Source organism: Anastrepha ludens, chromosome 4, assembly GCF_028408465.1.
Source record: "Anastrepha ludens isolate Willacy chromosome 4, idAnaLude1.1, whole genome shotgun sequence".
Classification (NCBI taxonomy): Eukaryota; Metazoa; Arthropoda; class Insecta; order Diptera; family Tephritidae; genus Anastrepha; species Anastrepha ludens.
Window position 1 is genome coordinate 92079493 of NC_071500.1, and position 17164 is coordinate 92096656.

The window sequence follows — 17164 nt, forward strand, 5'->3', positions numbered from 1 at the left end:
CTTTTCAATTTCAACTAATTCAATTCCTTACCATATCATATCAGGTCAGTCCATAAGTTCGTGAGTTTTTTAAAGGTAGTTTTAAAATTAATAAAAAAGATGTTTAAAGTATTTATTAACCAATAATATATTTTCCTTCATTATTTACAATGTCTTTCCAACGTTTAGGCAAATTTTTAATTCCCTGCTCAAAAAATGTTTTGTCCTTGGAGCCAAAATACGCTTCGATATCCCTTTTTATAGCTTCTTTTGAGGAGTAGTTCTTGTTACTCATATGAGATTGAAGTCCACGGAAAAGGTGATAATCACAAGGTGCAATATCCGGAGAGTATGGTGGATGCGGCATTAGCTCCCATCCGAGCTCGTTCTGTTTTCCTAATTTTTGCCTTGCGGTATAAGGTCTTGCGTTGTTGTGGTGAAACCAAACTTTGCGTCTATCCACTAAAGACGGTCGATTTTGTTTAAGTGCCTCATCAGCTGATGGGAATAATAATCAGCAGTTATCGTCTGGTTTGGTTCCAGAGGTTCATAATAAACAATACCGGCCATATCCCACCAAATAGACAGGAGAATCTCCTTGGGGTGAAGACCATCTCTAGGGGTCGGTTATGGTGTTTCATCTTTATCTAACCATTGGCGTTTGAAGAGCCCATTTTTCATCACCAGTAACGATACGGTTCAAAAAACTTTCATTTTCAAGTCGTTGCAGCAGCTGAGAGCACACATTCACTCTCTGCTGAAGGTTGGCGACGGAAAATCTATGTGGAACCCATTTTCCCAGCTTTGAAACCTTTCTCAACTGAACCAGGTGCCTGAGAACTGTTCTAAGCGATGAATTTAACCACTGAGCTATCATATCGACTGTCAAATTTGGCTAAGCTTCCACGACCAGCGCGCGGGGCATCTTCCACGTCGCAGTTACCACTTCGGAATTTTGAAAACCACTTTTGCGCAGTCCTTTCACTCACGGTATCCTCTCCTTGAACAGTGTTTATTTCTGCAGCAGCAGTTTTTGCATATTTACCACTTTTATAAAAAACATACAAAATATGAATCTTATACTCGTTCGAAAACTCCATTTTATTTTTTAACAACACGTGCTTCTATCCGCGATTAAAATCATTTGTTGAATGCAAAATATTTCAAAGAAAATATAAATAGTTCCGATATATACCGCGAACAATTTTTTGTATGCAAAAATCGTACAAAAGTGAAATTATGGATAAATTACGCACGAACTTATGGACTGACCGATATATTCAATGGCCATACCAAAGCTTCAAAGGTACACTTTTTATGCTTTTGACAAATCATATCCTGCAAATTTTACTTACTCTTGCAGCTGAATTTTATTCTAAGCCAATAATCAGAAAATTAGTGATAAATTTCAAGTTATAAAAAATATAAACATACATCTATGCATGGTCGATAGAATATTGAGAGTTGTTGTAATGATAATTTTGTTTCAAGGCTAGAAGCTATTAAAGATGACATCGGTGGAGCAGCTAATTTTCGCTTTTCTTGGAATTTGGTGTTTGGAGTGTGAAAGTGAACTGTTGCTTTGTTGTTGTTTTTCCTATTAGTTTTCATTCCGATTGAAATTTTGACAATTCAGAATACCAAATAGTAACAACAAAATACACACATAGAAATGTTGCAGTTGCGCTAGTGCCATCACCTTGTATAGATTGAATTTTTAGGTATCGGATTTTAAATTGAAATAAATCAAAGAAAATTCAAATTGATTGGGCAATCTTTATTATTTTTGGGTAGCATCATTCATGACATTTATATTTTGAAGATAATCCCTTTCAAATATTGGCGGCAACTGCGCCGTAATTCGGGCATCCAAAAACACAAATTTTGAATGACTCGCTGGAGGACTTTGGTCCGTATCTCGTGAATAACTTTCGTAATGTTGGCTTCCAATGCCTCAATTGAAGCTGGTTTATCCACAAAGCATTGAGATTTTACATACCCCCAAAAAAGTCCTAAGGTGTGATATCACACGATTTTGGTGGCCAATCCACTGGTCCGAGACGAGAGTTTAATTCCACACCGAAACAACGACGCAGTAAATCTATTGTTTCACGGGCTGTATGGCAAGTAGCGTCGTCATGTTGGAACCAAACATTGTGGAGATCATGGGCTTCAATTTTCGGCAATTAAAAGTCATTTATCATGACGCGTTACCGTTCGCCATTCACTGTTAGATTGACGCTGGCCACGTCTTTGAAGAAATATGGGCCGATGAATGATTTCTGGACTGTACTCGCAGACTTCGGCGCTTATCATAGCCAAGTTAAAGCCCATTCTCAATAAGTTGGAGCATACTTTATTTAAAAGTGTACCTTATCTTAGTCATAAACGAGTTTGAGTCGGTTAGGGTGACGAATGTCTGTCACTAAAACTGTTGGTAAAACTTTAAAATTAAAACGAGAAATCAATTCCGCGTGAATTTGGAGTACTAGGAGATTCATTTTTATAAAAAAAGTGAAAGTGAAACTAGTAATTGTAAGGCCTATTCACTATTTTTTTCGTGTGGATGTTACTTGCCTCCCATCGGGCGCGTCTCCAGGTGACTGATAGGGGAAAGCTCGGTAGATATACAGGGCAGGTGGGAAATAAAAGACCACTCGCGGACCAAAAACAAGCAAATACCTGTTTAGAGATGTAGGCAGTATTTCTATCACTAAGCTGGCGCAGGCCGGCTAGCAACTTGCTGGACTGCAATTTTTCATGCTAACGAATCATCAAATTCACTGCCTCGGATAATAAAACCAAACCCACCGTTGACGACCTTCGGCTATCGTATTAGGACTAAGATAGGATTTCCTAGTACAAAACCGTGTCAAAAATCGCCTGGTCTGGAGTGAAAGAAGTTGTTGAGCCAGTTTTTAAGCAACTCTTTGTTATCCTTTCCTCAAAAGGTTTGACAGGGAGCGGAAAAGATGGCGATCGGTCGTTGCAAGGTGCGGCGGATGTTGAAGGTCCTCCCATTCGAGCTCTTGGAGTGCGGCTTTGACGACTTGTTCAACATGGGGCCTAGCGTTGTCGTGAAGGAGTATGATTTCACCATGTCAATCAAGTCTTTTCAGTCGAGTAGCCTCATTCACGTGGTGTCGCTGGGAATTGTAGAGATCCTTGCTGATCGTGGCACTGTTTTCGAGCATTTCCCACTGCATCATGCCATCCCAACCCCACCAAACACATATCATGATCTTCTTTGGAAGAAGATCCGGCTTGACTTTCGGCTTTGGCGTATCTCCTGGAGCCACCCATTTCTTTCTCTGCTTCATATTGATGTATAGGCACTATTTCTGATCTCTCGTGACGATTCGGTACAAAAAGCGTTGTTTATGACCGCGTGTTACTCGATGGCGGGCGAGATGCTCAGAAACAATTTGGAGGCGGCTATCTTTGTTTTTTGCGTTGAGCTTGTGAGGCACCCAGACTCCCAATTCTTGGGTAAATCCCATTGAATGAAGGTGATTGAGAATCGTTTTATGATCGCAGTTCATTTTTTTCGCCAAATCACAACTAGTTTGGCGTCCGTTCCTTCAAAGGTGATTTGAGACGTTGTTCATCGAATTTAGAAGACCTTCCACTGCCGGACGTGTCATCGACGTGAAAGTCGTCATTTTTGAACTTTGCAAACCATTTCCGTGCTGCAGACTCGCCTGTGACGGATTCTCCAAACAAGTCTTCCGAGCTGTTTCGGCAGCTTTTTGACCTCGAAAAAAGGAAAGAAGATCAGGTGTCGGAAATCTTGATTTTGCCTCCTGGGTCTTCCATTTCTAAGTCTCAAAAGTAATAAAAAATTAAATAACTCAAAAATAGTTCTATCGAATGAATACTCACCCTTTGTCAAACAGTAAACAAATCGTTGTAAAATAAAAGAAAATACAAAAACGCTATGACCTTATTCTCCAACCCAATATATTCACAGACCCAGGTTGTTCAGTATACCCAGCTTCCCAACTGTGTTCAAAAGCTTGTTTTACTTGCTCAAAACGCATATGAGAAAAATAGTTTTCCTCTTAGGTGCCAAAATTGTCTAGCGGGAGATAGAATTACGTCTCTTTTTGTTTTTTCCGAAATTGTTGATTTGGCTTAACACCTTTTCCGATTTTTTCTATGAATTCAGATTTTCCCTTTAAGGGAAGAAATTTCTTCGAAGCCATAATAGCTTTTTCAATTTATTGGCATTCTGAAACTTTCAAATACAGAGTGGCGCAAAATTAATCATCGCATCGGAAGATTTCTAATTTCTGGGTGTTTGGCCGAACTTCTTCTCCTATTAGTGGTGTGCGTATTGATGCCGTTTCACAAATGGAGGGACCTACAATTTCGAGCCGACTCCGAACGGCAGATATTTTTTATGAGGAGCTTTTTCATGGCAGAAATACACTCGGAGGTTTCTCATGGATCGCCGAAAAGCGACCTCTACTAGAAAAAACGTTTTCTTCATTTTAGTGTTTTAAGGATATTCGAACCTACGTTCTCTCCGAATTCGGAATGGTAGTCACGCACCAATTCATTCGGCTACGATGGCCGCCAAATGGCCTCATACATCAGTCATATTTGATACTTGTGAAATATGTTAGGCAGCTGCAGTACACAAACAGACAAGCAATGGAGCGCGTAAAGGTTAAACTGAAGATTTCCTACATCAAAATACTTAACTTATTCAAATACACAATTAGATGATAAATTTTGCGCCATCTTATAATAAGCTCTTTTATGCGGGTTTGTGCGTGCCTGGTATTCAGTTGGTATGGTTTCTCATAACATGAAATGTTGCTTGTTATATCTGGCGTCCCTTGTCAGGCATTGGAAAATCTAAAGTTCCGCTAAAAGATTCGTTTAGAGTCGGCATAACACTGTAGGGTTCTCCATTTAAATTAAAATTAAATTAAATAGTTGCATCGACGAATATGATTGTTTTTTTTTATTTAGTAAAAAAGTTATTGGAAAACATGGTTGGATGATTAATTTTGCGCCACCTTGTATTATCTGCGGCAAACAGAACGGAGAAAATGTGCTGAGGACTGAGCTGCAGCGCACTAGATAGGATTATTTTACTGCTGGTTCCGCGTGCTTCAATGATTTTTACAAGCCAATTTCAAGCGACGAATTGCTGTTGCAATTACATATAATTCAGGGTCCAGTATTCGAAGTGTAACTAACTTCAGACCGCTCGCGTAGATACACGGGCATCTGTTAGTTGACTAAATGACAGTTCAAAGTATGGCTTACAAGCGCGCGGAAGCATTTTGCCGAGGGTAAACGTGAAAAAAGAAAATCAGTAATGGATTTCAATCGTAATAATGCGATTGCATTATATTTGGCTGGAAAATCACAACTAGCGATTGTTCGTGAGCTCGAGCACCTTAAAGTAAATAAAGAATTTGTTTATCGCACCATTACTCGTTACACTGAAACTGGTAACATCGTAAAACGTCATGGAGGTGGTCATCATAAGACTGCAACTTCACGTGAAATAGTTCAAAAAGTGAAAAAGCGACTTGAGCGAAATCCCATACAAACTGCGAATCAAATAGCGAAAGAACTGAAAATATTTGAACGTAACATCCGCCGCATACTGAAAAATCAAATCTCAAAGTCATGCTTTACAAGATCCAAAAGACGCAACAACACCAAAGCAGCAACAAGTCAGACTTGAGAGAACGAAGAAGTTGCTTCAGTTGGCCGAAAGCGGTCAATTTCCGAACATTGTGTTTTCTGACGGAACAATTTTTCAAATTGAGCGAATTGCTCCCAAAACTACAGGGTTTATTTGACCGACCGTTCCTACGAGAATTCAAGTCATCGATTGGCCACCAGGAGGCAGCACCCGCCATAGGTTTGGGCCGCTGTAACCGCAGATTGGCACGCTCCATTCGATTTCATTGAACCTGGCGTCAAGGTAAATGCGAAATATTATTGGGAAAGTATTCTGGAGGTTGCTTTCAAGTTGTGAGCAGACAAACATTTCGGTGGCAGACCATGGACTCGAGTGAATCAAGAATGGCTAAAAAACAACGTTTAGAACTTCATAACATCCACACAATGGCTCGCAAATTCACCAGACGCTAATCCGATAAATTATTCTCTTCAGGCCACTTTGGAGAGCAAGGTCCAAACTAAAAGATTCACCAGTCTCGAGGCGGTGAAGAAGCCCATTGCCCGCGAGTGTGTCAAAATAACTGCAACTCACATTTGGCAGCTTGCGATTGGTTTCTGGTCCGTCCCAAAGCCTTAGTCAAGGCAAAAGGTGGTCATATCGAGCAAAAGTAAATTTATTCTTAATTTTGTATTATTTTCACACATTTTTTACTTTGAATTGAATAAAAGTAATTTTGCAAACTAAATTTAGGGACTTTATAATTACACTTCAAGTGCCGTACCCTGCAAAAAACTCAAAGTGCATCCTAGAAAAGTGGTTAGAAAATCCATTTGTGTCTCATGGTACTCAAGAAAAATTGTTCATCTGTGCGCCAAATATGCGCTTGCGTGGAGACAAAAAATTAATAAAAATAATCTGGTTTAATGTTTTTCCAATTGATTGTTTCTCTTTTATTTATTGAGGTGTAGCAACGCGCACCGGGTATTGGTTACTTAAATGAGTCATTCATAAGCTTAAACTTTTAAGAAAAATTCTTTATTTTGATGCTCTATCGCAATTCAAAATGCTACGCGCCACCATTGCTATTTCGTTAGCGTTCGTTACCCTGCAGTGCCTATCAAACTGCAGCTAGCAATCATTCGCTGTTCACCACCACATTCACGCACAGCACTGCCAGCTGCCAAAACCCGTATTCGTTTCGCTGAGCATCCGTAGCGCGCTAGCAGCAATATACCACAGAGTTCCGTATTGGCAATGCTGTCAGTACAAAAATCGTAATCACAACAATTGGCAGCGAGTAGTTGAATCGAAATGCAAGTGCAAAGCGAATGAAAATCGCTGGTAGCCTAAATCACTTGTATGTATGTATGTTTGTATGCATGCATAAACGAGAAGCAAATGTTTGCAAGCAAAGACAAGCGTTGAGATTAGAATTGTTGGCTAACGCAATTTAACGAACAGCAAACCGATTAAATCCAGTAAAAAATTGATAAATTGCCGTACGCTCCCACGAACACACACACACACACACATCGATTTGCTTGAATGACAAAGCAACCGAGCGCACCGTTTGACAACTCTCAGTGTCGTTTATGTGTCAATTTGACACTTCCAAAACCCTACACTCGCTACATCGGCGAATTTACTGTGCTGTGTCGTGGCCCACCGCTGTTGCTTGTGTACCAAAGTATTTGTGAAAATTATTGCAAATAGCAATCGTGAATGTGAAATGTTAGAGCTTTGCGTCGACACGTGCGATAGTCGATAGTGAATTTGTTGCTAGTAAGTTTTGCAATAGCATCAAAAGCGGCTCGTTGTTCGTTTGGTGAATTTTCGCTTCGTTCGAGCCGGTCGGTCGGGCTCATGACACCTCAAGCCAAGGTGGATGTTAATACGCGTTTGTGTCGCGCCGTGCAACAACATCGGTGTATTTACGATCGTTCCGATGAGAATTACGAGAGGCGCGATGCTTACGATCTCGCCTGGAACGAAATTGCCAAAACATGTGACGAATCAGGTGAGTGCAAGGCAGCGCAGGGGTGGCGCAAGAAAGTTTTGCGCCACTGCTAGGTTGCTAGAATACGTATGACTGTAACTGTGAAATATTGCAGAGTTACCGTAATGCTGCAACTATTCGTGTGCAATATTTAGTTGTTGTGCTGGCAACTAATGAAGTTGGAAATTCAAAAACTAACGAAATTGCTGCTATGCATAGCAGCTTATTTTTTATACAGGTTGGCCCATCTAGCGTTTAGAATTTGAACTGTTATAAAGGGTTTTCCAATAACAGGTGTTATTTTGGAATGGATTGCGCTATCGAGATATGATTCACGATTTTTTATGGCCGAAATTGAATGATATTGATCTGGACAACGTTTATTTTCAACAAGCGCCGTCTTGTGCCGTGCCACACAAATAACAAAACCATTGATATTTTACGGGAAAATTTTCCGGACCGTATTATCTCTCGAAGAGGTGATCACAATTGACCACCGAGATCTTGGGATTTAACACCTTGTGACTTCTTTCTTTGGGGCCACCTGAAAGAGAAGTTCTACGCCAACAGCTCAGGGTCGATTCAAGACCTCAAAGATGGAATTCGTGAGGCTATCGAGGACATAGGGTGAATTCGGTTATGGAAAATTTGATGAAAAGCATATTGTCCTGTAAGCGTGGTCGTGGTGGTTATTTGCCTGATGTTATTTTCTACTATTAACCATACCTTATCTCTTTATAATGAAATAAACCTCCGATCATTTATATTAAATATATTAAAAAATATCATTTTTCTTTGAATGTTAAAATAACACCTCTTATTGGAAAACCCTTTATTTTTTTGCTCTGATAGCTGCATTAAAGTCCGAGTTTTGCCAGAAATTTAGTTTATGGCAAGACATTTACAAAATGTGACGTCATTCGCTTGCACAAAGTTCAATCAATGCGCTCAAGTACGCTTGGCGGAAGATGAGTATTTTCACCGCAAAATAATTTTTTTCATACGAAATTGATTTTCCCAACCTAAACTAAGCTCATTTTCACCTCGGCGTTTGGGCTAACAAATTGAATTGTCACATTAGAGAGTCTGGAATACCCACACGTCGGCATGAAGAAGGCGACGCATTAAAACTGTGTGACTGCTTGTTGCGAATTTTAGTCGTGCGCCATCATTGCACAATTTTTTCGAATATGAACAAGGGGCCGCCGTTACAGTCAATAGCGAGCGTTAGCGTACCATGCGCATCCATTTTTTCGATTCGCCAAATTGAGGAGGATGGCATAGACGATATTTGGTTTCAACAGGGCGGCGCTACGTGCCACAAAGTCAAAGCTCATAGTTTTCGAAAATCGAATAATCTGCCAAAACATTGGAATCTTTTAGCCACCTAGAAGCTGCGATTTAACTCTGTTAGACTAATTTTTGTGAGGCGCTGTTAAGTAAATATAAATGTTAGCCAACGATCCAAGGGCGATCCAAGGAGGATCCAGAAGCAGTTGAAACATAAAATTGAAGTTGCGATTGGTGGAATAACCGTCGCGAAAATGTACTGAAAAATTAGTAGCTCATTCGTACTATAAAACCAGCCGTCGAAGACAATTAAATAACCTTTTAACCCGCGTCCCCGCTCGCGTTGGAGTAGTTTTGAGGGATTTAGGATATGTATGTATATAAAAGAATTACAAACAATAATTTCATAGAAAATAATTTTTTATTAATAACCATAATATTACAATACCCGGCATCCGTTGCTATGCCTCGTTGAATAAAATCAATGGTTCAATCAGAAAAATATCAGGCAAAATTCTTTTTATTAATTTTCTATCTCAAACCGTTTTTGAACTCTGCATTTGGGTCAAGTTGAACAGCTTATGTGGATTATGAAGTCTAGAGTGTGCTATAAATAGTGGGAAATAGGAAAAACTAAGATTTTTTAGATTAAATTTAGGCAAATATTCGATTATTAGTGCTGAATGAGAGTGGTGGCGCGGCCTGGGGGCTGTGGGAAGGTAGTTTCATCATAAAAACATGCCTATAACCTTCATTGGGTGAAAATATGAATGTATACAAATTTTTACGTCATTTGGTGTTGTCGTTTCGTAGTGATGCGCGGACAACGTACAGACATTCACCTTTATTGTATAGAAGATGGGAAGCTTTAAGTACCTACTGTTTTCAATAAAAAAATTCAATGTGAAATATGCACGCTTCTTTTATTTATAAAAAAAAAAAAAAAAAAAATACAAAAAAAAATTCAATACACATTCAATAATTTTTTTTTAATAATTTAATAATTTTTTTATATAATTCTTTTATCCTTAAACATTTTTTTTAATATTTTTTTATATATTTTTTTAATAATATTTTCTTATAATTCTTTATTCTTAATAATTTTTTTAATGTTTTTGTTTAAATTCTTTTATTCTTAATAATTTTTTTATGTTTTTTTTAATTCTTTTATTCCTAATAATTTCTTTTATAATTCTTTTATTCTTAATATTTTTTTTATAATTACTTTATTCTTAATAAATTTTTGTTTATAATTCCTTTATTCTTATAGCCAAACTGAAAATAAAAATACAAAAAAAAAATCAATAAACTATTCAATAATTTTTTTTAATAATTTAATAATTTTTTTTATATAATAATATTTTTTTTAATATTGTTTTATATATTTTGTTAATAATATTTTTTTAATAATATTTTTTTATAATTGTTTATTCTTAATATTTTTTTTTATGTTTTTGTTTAAATTCTTTTATTCTTAATAATATTTTTATGTTTTTTTTTAAGTTCTTTTATTCTTAATAATTTTTTTTTTACAATTCTTTTATTCTTAGTATTTTTTTATAATTCTTTTATTCTTAATAATTTTTTTTAATAATATTTTTTTATAATTCGTTTATTCATAATAATTTTTGTTTTAGTTCTTTTATTCTTAATAATATTTTTATAATTCATTTATTCTTAATAACTTTTTTTATAATTCTTTTATTCTTAATACTTTTTTTTTATATTTTTTTAAATAATTTTTTTAATATTTTTTTTTTATAATTCTTTTATTCTTAATTCGTTTTTTTTTATAATTTTTTTATTCTTAATAATTTTTTTTTAATTTGCATATATTTTATAAGTTTCAAAAATGTGGAATGTGCTCCCATTGGGCTGCGAACGGCGTCATCCTCATGGATTTTTTAGGAAAAGGAAAAAGGAAGAACGACCACTGGGCAATACTACAGAGAGTTGTTGGACCGTTCACAAGAAAATTGAAGGAGACACGGCCGCATTTGGCGAAAAAAAGGTGCTGGTCCACTACGATAATGCTCCCGATCTGGCTCCCTGCAACTTTTTCTTGTTCCCTAACATGAAGAAATGACTCGCGGGAAAAGAATTTAGTTCAAACGGGGAAGTCATCGCCGAAATAGATGCGTATTTTGGAGGGATTAAAAAAATGGCCGGAGCGTTGAGAGAAGTGTATCTTTCAGTGTTGAAAAAAAAAAAATTGAAAAAACGGAGTTTTCATTTCTTACTCGGGCACTTATTGAACCCGCCTCATATAGACTCCCATAAGTCGAACTACTCTACCCCGAATTTCTCTGTTATTCGAATGAGAATTTGGGCACATGCTTCTCTAAGTCACATTATTCAGCGGAAATCCCAAATTATTGTACTTGTGAGTGAGAGTGATACTCAACTCTCATCGGCGTCTTCGATTCACCACTTCTCTGCTTGCTATGTATGGGCTCTGCGCGCTTGATAAAAAATTCGCATGTGCAAGCAATAACAAAGTTATCGACTAACTAGCGACTATCTCACAAAATTGGTATATCTTCGTGTATTCAGTGCTGCAAATTGTCTTTTCTGATATTTATCAAGTTTCATTACATTGCGTTGAGAGAGGGCAACTCATAACTCGTCCTCGGACAACACGCTTTGTATTCTCGTTCTTTTCAATGTTGATGTTGATGTTGGCTGTAGACTAAAAACTAAAAGAGTTGCAAGAGAATTCGCAAAGTTGAAGCAACAAAAATTGCCCTGTATGAACGCGGTCTTACTATTATAATACTAATTGAGTGCTTCCAAACAAATGCCATTTTTGACAGCTCCTTTTTAGAGCAGCCAAGGTATGTTTATTTATGCCAGTTGCTTCATCTATTCGCCACTCGCTAACGTATGGCGTCACACTCACTTGCGGCGAATCTTACTCGATAACTTTTTTGTAGCTTTCTCCTGCCAATTTTTCGTCAAGTGAGCAGAGCCCAGAGATAGCGAGCAGAGGAGTGGCGAATAGAAGGCGCCTATTGTAAGCATGTGCGATGAAAAACTGAATGTGGTTGGTGCAACTGCAATTTCCTCTTAAGTAACAATCACCGGGTTTCTATGAAAACTATATAAGTTATGATTAATGGTGTAATTACTCTAGACGTAAACTTAACTTAAGTTTCGTAAGAGCTTTAACTATAATACTAATGAAATTGCGCACCCCTAAGTATATCAACGTCCGTTGGATGGCATCAGTGCTGACGTTATTAAAGTTGCCTTCCATATCCAATAATGCCGTCATGGTATACTGTTTACTGGAGAGTCTTCTATTGTTCGAACTACTTCGTGAAGCGCTGACTTCGTAGATTTACCTTTAACCCTATGGGGTCGAGTGTAGGCGTATAGCCGCCCCAAGCCGTTTTATTGTTCCGGAGGGTTGTCGGCATATAGCCGCCCAAATTAGTTCCTAGCTGCAAGGCTCGTGACATCTGTCATTCTGAGCGATCAGATAAGCATAGGTATAGTAAAAGAGTCATGTTTTCATTCAAAGGCATAAGGGGCCATTAGCGATGAAGTCTTATCTTCCTTATAATGTAAACTTACTATGTGAGACGACGGTAGAGTCAAAACGAATTTCATTGCCAGAGGAACTAGCAGGCTTTTTATATACCTATTTTATATTTTATCCTATGCGTGATGGTTAAGCGATCTAGAGATGATACGTGAGATAGTGACAGTTCTGTACTGACAGTATTTTGAATCTGATAAGATGGAAGATGCCGCATTACTTCGTCAAGTAGACGTGAAATCTGTTTTTGGTTTTATGAAATTTTTTTCTTGTGTTAAATAAAGTCTTAGTTTTTATAACGTCTTAGTTTGTAAAGTCTTAGTTTTTATAACGTTTAGCGCACTCTCATACCTATTGTCCTCAGCGACGCTCGCCCGTCGAGCGGCTCCACCGCCAAAGGATTAAGCATGTTGTGCAGTTGATATACCAGAACTCTCGAATGAGCTTCTTAGGTGTATATCCAAAAGCCTTTCAAAAGTTTTTAAAAGGAAAGACGATGTCTAAAATCCTGATTAGTTAAAGTTCTTCGCTGATTAATGCCCCCTCCAACTTACTTTTGGTATGAAAGCGAACTTGACTAGTTTTCAACTGTCAGTAATATAGCCGAAGTATAAATAGGCTTTGAAAATTTCCACTAGCCATGGTAGAATATGTTCCTGTAACATCATTCTCGGCCAAACATTTCATGCATCACTGCAATCCTTACAGGACATTTTAAAGTAGGGGATCATGTAGCTAGACTCAATCTACCCTTCAATCCTATCTCTAGAAGCTGTCAAGCGGAAGGGGCGAAGGAAAGTCTCTTCCACTATTTATGTGAATGTCCGGGACTAGCCAGGGCACGACTCCGATCCTTCGGTAAGCCTTTCCTACAGCAAATTAAGGAGATCTCAGACATCGAGATAAAGGATTTGCTGCTATACTTGGACCTCACTAAATGGATCTGACTTGGAAAAAAAAAAACAAAAACATCATCATCACACGAGATAGTGGTAGTAAAACGGTGCTGGTCACTAATTAGGAGCATATTCAGCTCAGAAATGCTCAACCACCTCAACAACAACAACAACAACAACATCTTTGGAATGATCTCATCAAGGTCTTTCGTAATTATTATACATGCAAGATGCTGTGGATCACAAGAAGCTGTAGATAAATGTCATTCTTCTAAAAGTTCTCCCCATCGATCGTTTTTTTTTCATATTTTCCAGCCTATCCGCTTATTGGATGTTTCATTTTGTACTCTAAAAATCGTATTTCATATTTCTTATGTATATACTAACATGTTCTATATTTAATTGACATAATTCGTTTGAAAATATCTGTTCTCCCCCCTTTACTCTATTTACAGTAATATCCTGCAAGCTACGCTGGCGCAATATACGAACCGCTTTTATACGATCCGTGGTGGGATTGCCGAAAAAACGTAAGGGCAATCGTACCAAGGAATACTACCTGCAAGATGTGTTGGAATTTTTCAAACCACACATTTTTATTGGTTCGGAGGTACGGCGATTTCACGATCCCAGCGATGATGAAGCGGAGAGCGTAAGTACGAGGCGATCAACTATTAGTGGCAACAACACCAAAGCAAATGGTATAAAAACTGAAGTGAGTAGTGAAATTGAAATTGAAGACAACGAAGAGGAGGTTGTGACGCAAAAGCAAGAATTGAAGAGCAAAGTGAAAAATAAGAACCATGCAGAAGAGATAACTGGGGAGAAGAACAACGAAGTTATGAAGGGAAATGAAGAGAAGGGAGGCGATGATATTAAATCAAATAAAAGACCACCGTCCGCAAGACGAGAAGCTTTGAAAAAACATAACGAAAGCATAAAAAATGAGGAGCATAAGGCTGACGCAACTAAGTCCAATAGAAAATCTCAGCCGGAAAAGAGTAAAGCTGGGGAGAAAATTGAAATCGTTGAGAAGAATGCGCCAAAGGCGGATCAAACGAAGCCAAATAAGAAGACGCAGTTGACGAATAATAAAGTTGGCACGTTTTATATAAGTCCAACGAATAGTGATACAGGCACCTTTTTTATAAGGAAAAATGACTGTAATAGTAATGCGGAAAATGCTTCAAAAAGTAAGAAGATCATCGTTAGTAAAGAAGTTAACAGAACAGATACAATTAACTTTAAAGTTGAGTCCACAGAGAAAAGACAAATTGAGAATACTGAAGAACTCGACGAAGCAGAGGAATTAGTTACGAACGAGCACAATGAACATCGGTTCCGGTTCAAGCGCGCTTGTAAGCGTAATTTAGATAAGACAATGATTAGTCAGCTGCGACTGCGTCAAAGGGAACCGGAAGTGAAACGATCTAGACGCAGTGTTGAACGACGCAAATCGCTAGCCAAGGCAACCCTTCAGCTAGCAGAGTCCATTGAGTGGCCAAAGAAAGAAACGAAACTAATCCAAATACAACCAAAACCCACACCAAGCCTGCAGACTTCGCAAGTTGACATGCCCGAGATGATTATGGAATCACCGCCGACTAATGCGGCTGCCAACAGTAAATCTGAAATATCGACAACGCTCACAGATTCACTGGTATCAGTTGGATCGACAGACAATTCTCTAATTGGCGCAATCACATGTGAGCCGGAAAATGCTGAGTCATTGAGTACAAGCATACATCAAGGCGTACAATGCAATCTGCAGCCAGTTTCCACCGATGATGACTTCCTCAGCACCCTCAAGCCCTACTTGAAGGACATGAATGCACGCCAAAAATTGCACTTCAAGAAGAAGATATTCGAGTCACTGATGGAAGTGTTCGATAGCGCCGTTGATTTTCCTGGTCTCAAAAAGTCACATGCAGCAGCAGCGCCACCAGCCATCATACCACCACAATTGACCTCGGTAAGCGGTGAAGAGTTAAATTTGGTGCGTGAATTGGTCGCAGTAGTACAGGCAGCCAAACATACGCCAGAGCTCAACGTAAACACAAGCAACAGTAGCGAGAAGACGACCGAGCTGATTGAGGAAGAGCGACCGTTGGTTTCGCCAGCATTGCCGCTACCACCACCGCCGCTAACGTTACGTACTGTGCCTACAACCCACAGCGCTGTACTGAATACCTCAGCAAAGAGTCTGAAGTTGGCAAAAACTTTGAAAGCAAGTAATATTGCAACGTCGCATGTTATCACTCCACCTCTATCTGTCATCACGCCAACATTAGCGGCTCCTGCCACACTTGCTGCAGTCAGAACGGCGGGGGCTCCCCCGCTGGTACAACGTCGCATCATTCGCAAATTGGTTAAGGTGAATGATCAACAGGGATCTTCCGGTATTGCCACTTCTAGCACAGCTAATAGACAGATCAAAGATGATAGCCCACGCCAGCGTACTATTTATCAAATATACCCAAAGATCGTTACGTCAAATGCAAGCTTTAAGCATACAATTAGCTCGAGCGGTGTCAGCACCTTTACTGTACCGCGTACAATGAACACCGCAACCAATAACGGTCCGCCCCGCAATAAGGTTGTGACCATCGCTGCAACACCACCGATCACTAGTGCACCGTCAGCAACTCAAAACTTTCGACCATTTGTGGTACCCGCAATGAATACTATGGAGTCCTGGACCCCAGCGTCTATTGCCAGCTCGTTAAATACAACCAACACCACCAATCGTGTTCCCGATGCCACCGGCGTTAGGCCAATTATGCGTCGCTTTTCGCTTTGTGGCGATGTGCCTTTGAGGTCTTTAGAGCGCCACAGCTCTACGAAAGTATTGACCACCACTGCCACCGTTAATGTTGTGCCCTCCGCGCTAAAATCTGCCACAACTGCTGCTCGTGGCTGGTCTATGTCGAACGTTAATGCCGTGGAGCCTTTCAAACTATCCACGTCATTGCACACCACCTGCACAAACGTCACTGCCGCAACCAATACGACTTCTTCAAGAACTATGCCCGTACTCAGCGTCGCTTCTACTGATCGCAATGCACCAGCCTCTAGTAATTTCTGGCCGCCAGCAGGACTTCAAGAAACTGCACTGCCCTTCAAGCAAACTGTCTGCAATAATTCTAGTACGCCATCCGTATCCTCAGCCTTTTCAAATTTCAGCACCATTTCACCTATTTCCACAATTTCTGTTAAGCGTTCTCGTGAGCAGTCAACGATTTCATGTGAAAAACGTGTTTGCCCTGATGCGGAAGAAAGGATCACCAACGAATCGGGTGGTGTAGACATGGCGGGTATCATAGCTTCGGATAGCTTTGCTTTTTTGAATATCAAATCTGAGCCAATCGACGATTCCTACTGAATACTGAATTCAAGTAAAATAAGATTTAATGCTGCCGGCTAGAATGCTTAGTTTGTGCATTTTTTGTGCCTCTTTGTACTTATGCTTGATTTTATATCTTTAACTTTAATTATTCAGTCTTAAACGAAGATGTTTTCTATTATTATTTTTCTTTTAAATAAATATGAATTTGACATTGACAAAAGCAAATTGAAACTTTTGAAGGCAAAAAACAAAAACGTTTGCATTACTTAAACTTGGTAAAGGGTGAACACCAAAGAAGGGCAGGGTGAGAGGTAAGTTTTGACCTATAATGGGCTTTTATAGGCTCTATTTCGTGGACTATTACTTGGTTGATCTTCTTCTTCTTGATTGGCGCGATAACCGCTTTCTCTATTACGCTAAAACTCAGCAGAAACGACCTGAGAGTACTGTGGGTGTAATCACATGG

The 17164-nt window shown here is 38.9% G+C and overlaps 1 protein-coding gene across 1 annotated transcript; it reads left to right on the forward strand.

Annotated features, from left to right (window-relative positions):
* Nucleotides 1-6895: 6895 nt before the first annotated feature.
* Nucleotides 6896-16923, forward strand: LOC128860180 (uncharacterized). The gene is made up of 2 exons (XM_054097476.1): nucleotides 6896-7646; nucleotides 13808-16923. Exons 1-2 carry the CDS (start codon nucleotides 7493-7495, stop codon nucleotides 16732-16734), a joined length of 3081 nt encoding a protein of 1026 aa, XP_053953451.1. The 5' UTR covers nucleotides 6896-7492; the 3' UTR covers nucleotides 16735-16923.
* The last annotated feature ends 241 nt before the right edge of the window (nucleotides 16924-17164 follow it).

Excerpts from the sequence above, each read along its gene's own strand:
- LOC128860180 (XM_054097476.1), top strand. The coding sequence starts at position 7,493 with ATGACACCTCAAGCCAAGGTGGATGTTAATACGCGTTTGTGTCGCGCC. Across the intron at positions 7,647-13,807 it reads CAAAACATGTGACGAATCAG|TAATATCCTGCAAGCTACGC; the intron begins GTGAGTGCAAGG and ends CTCTATTTACAG.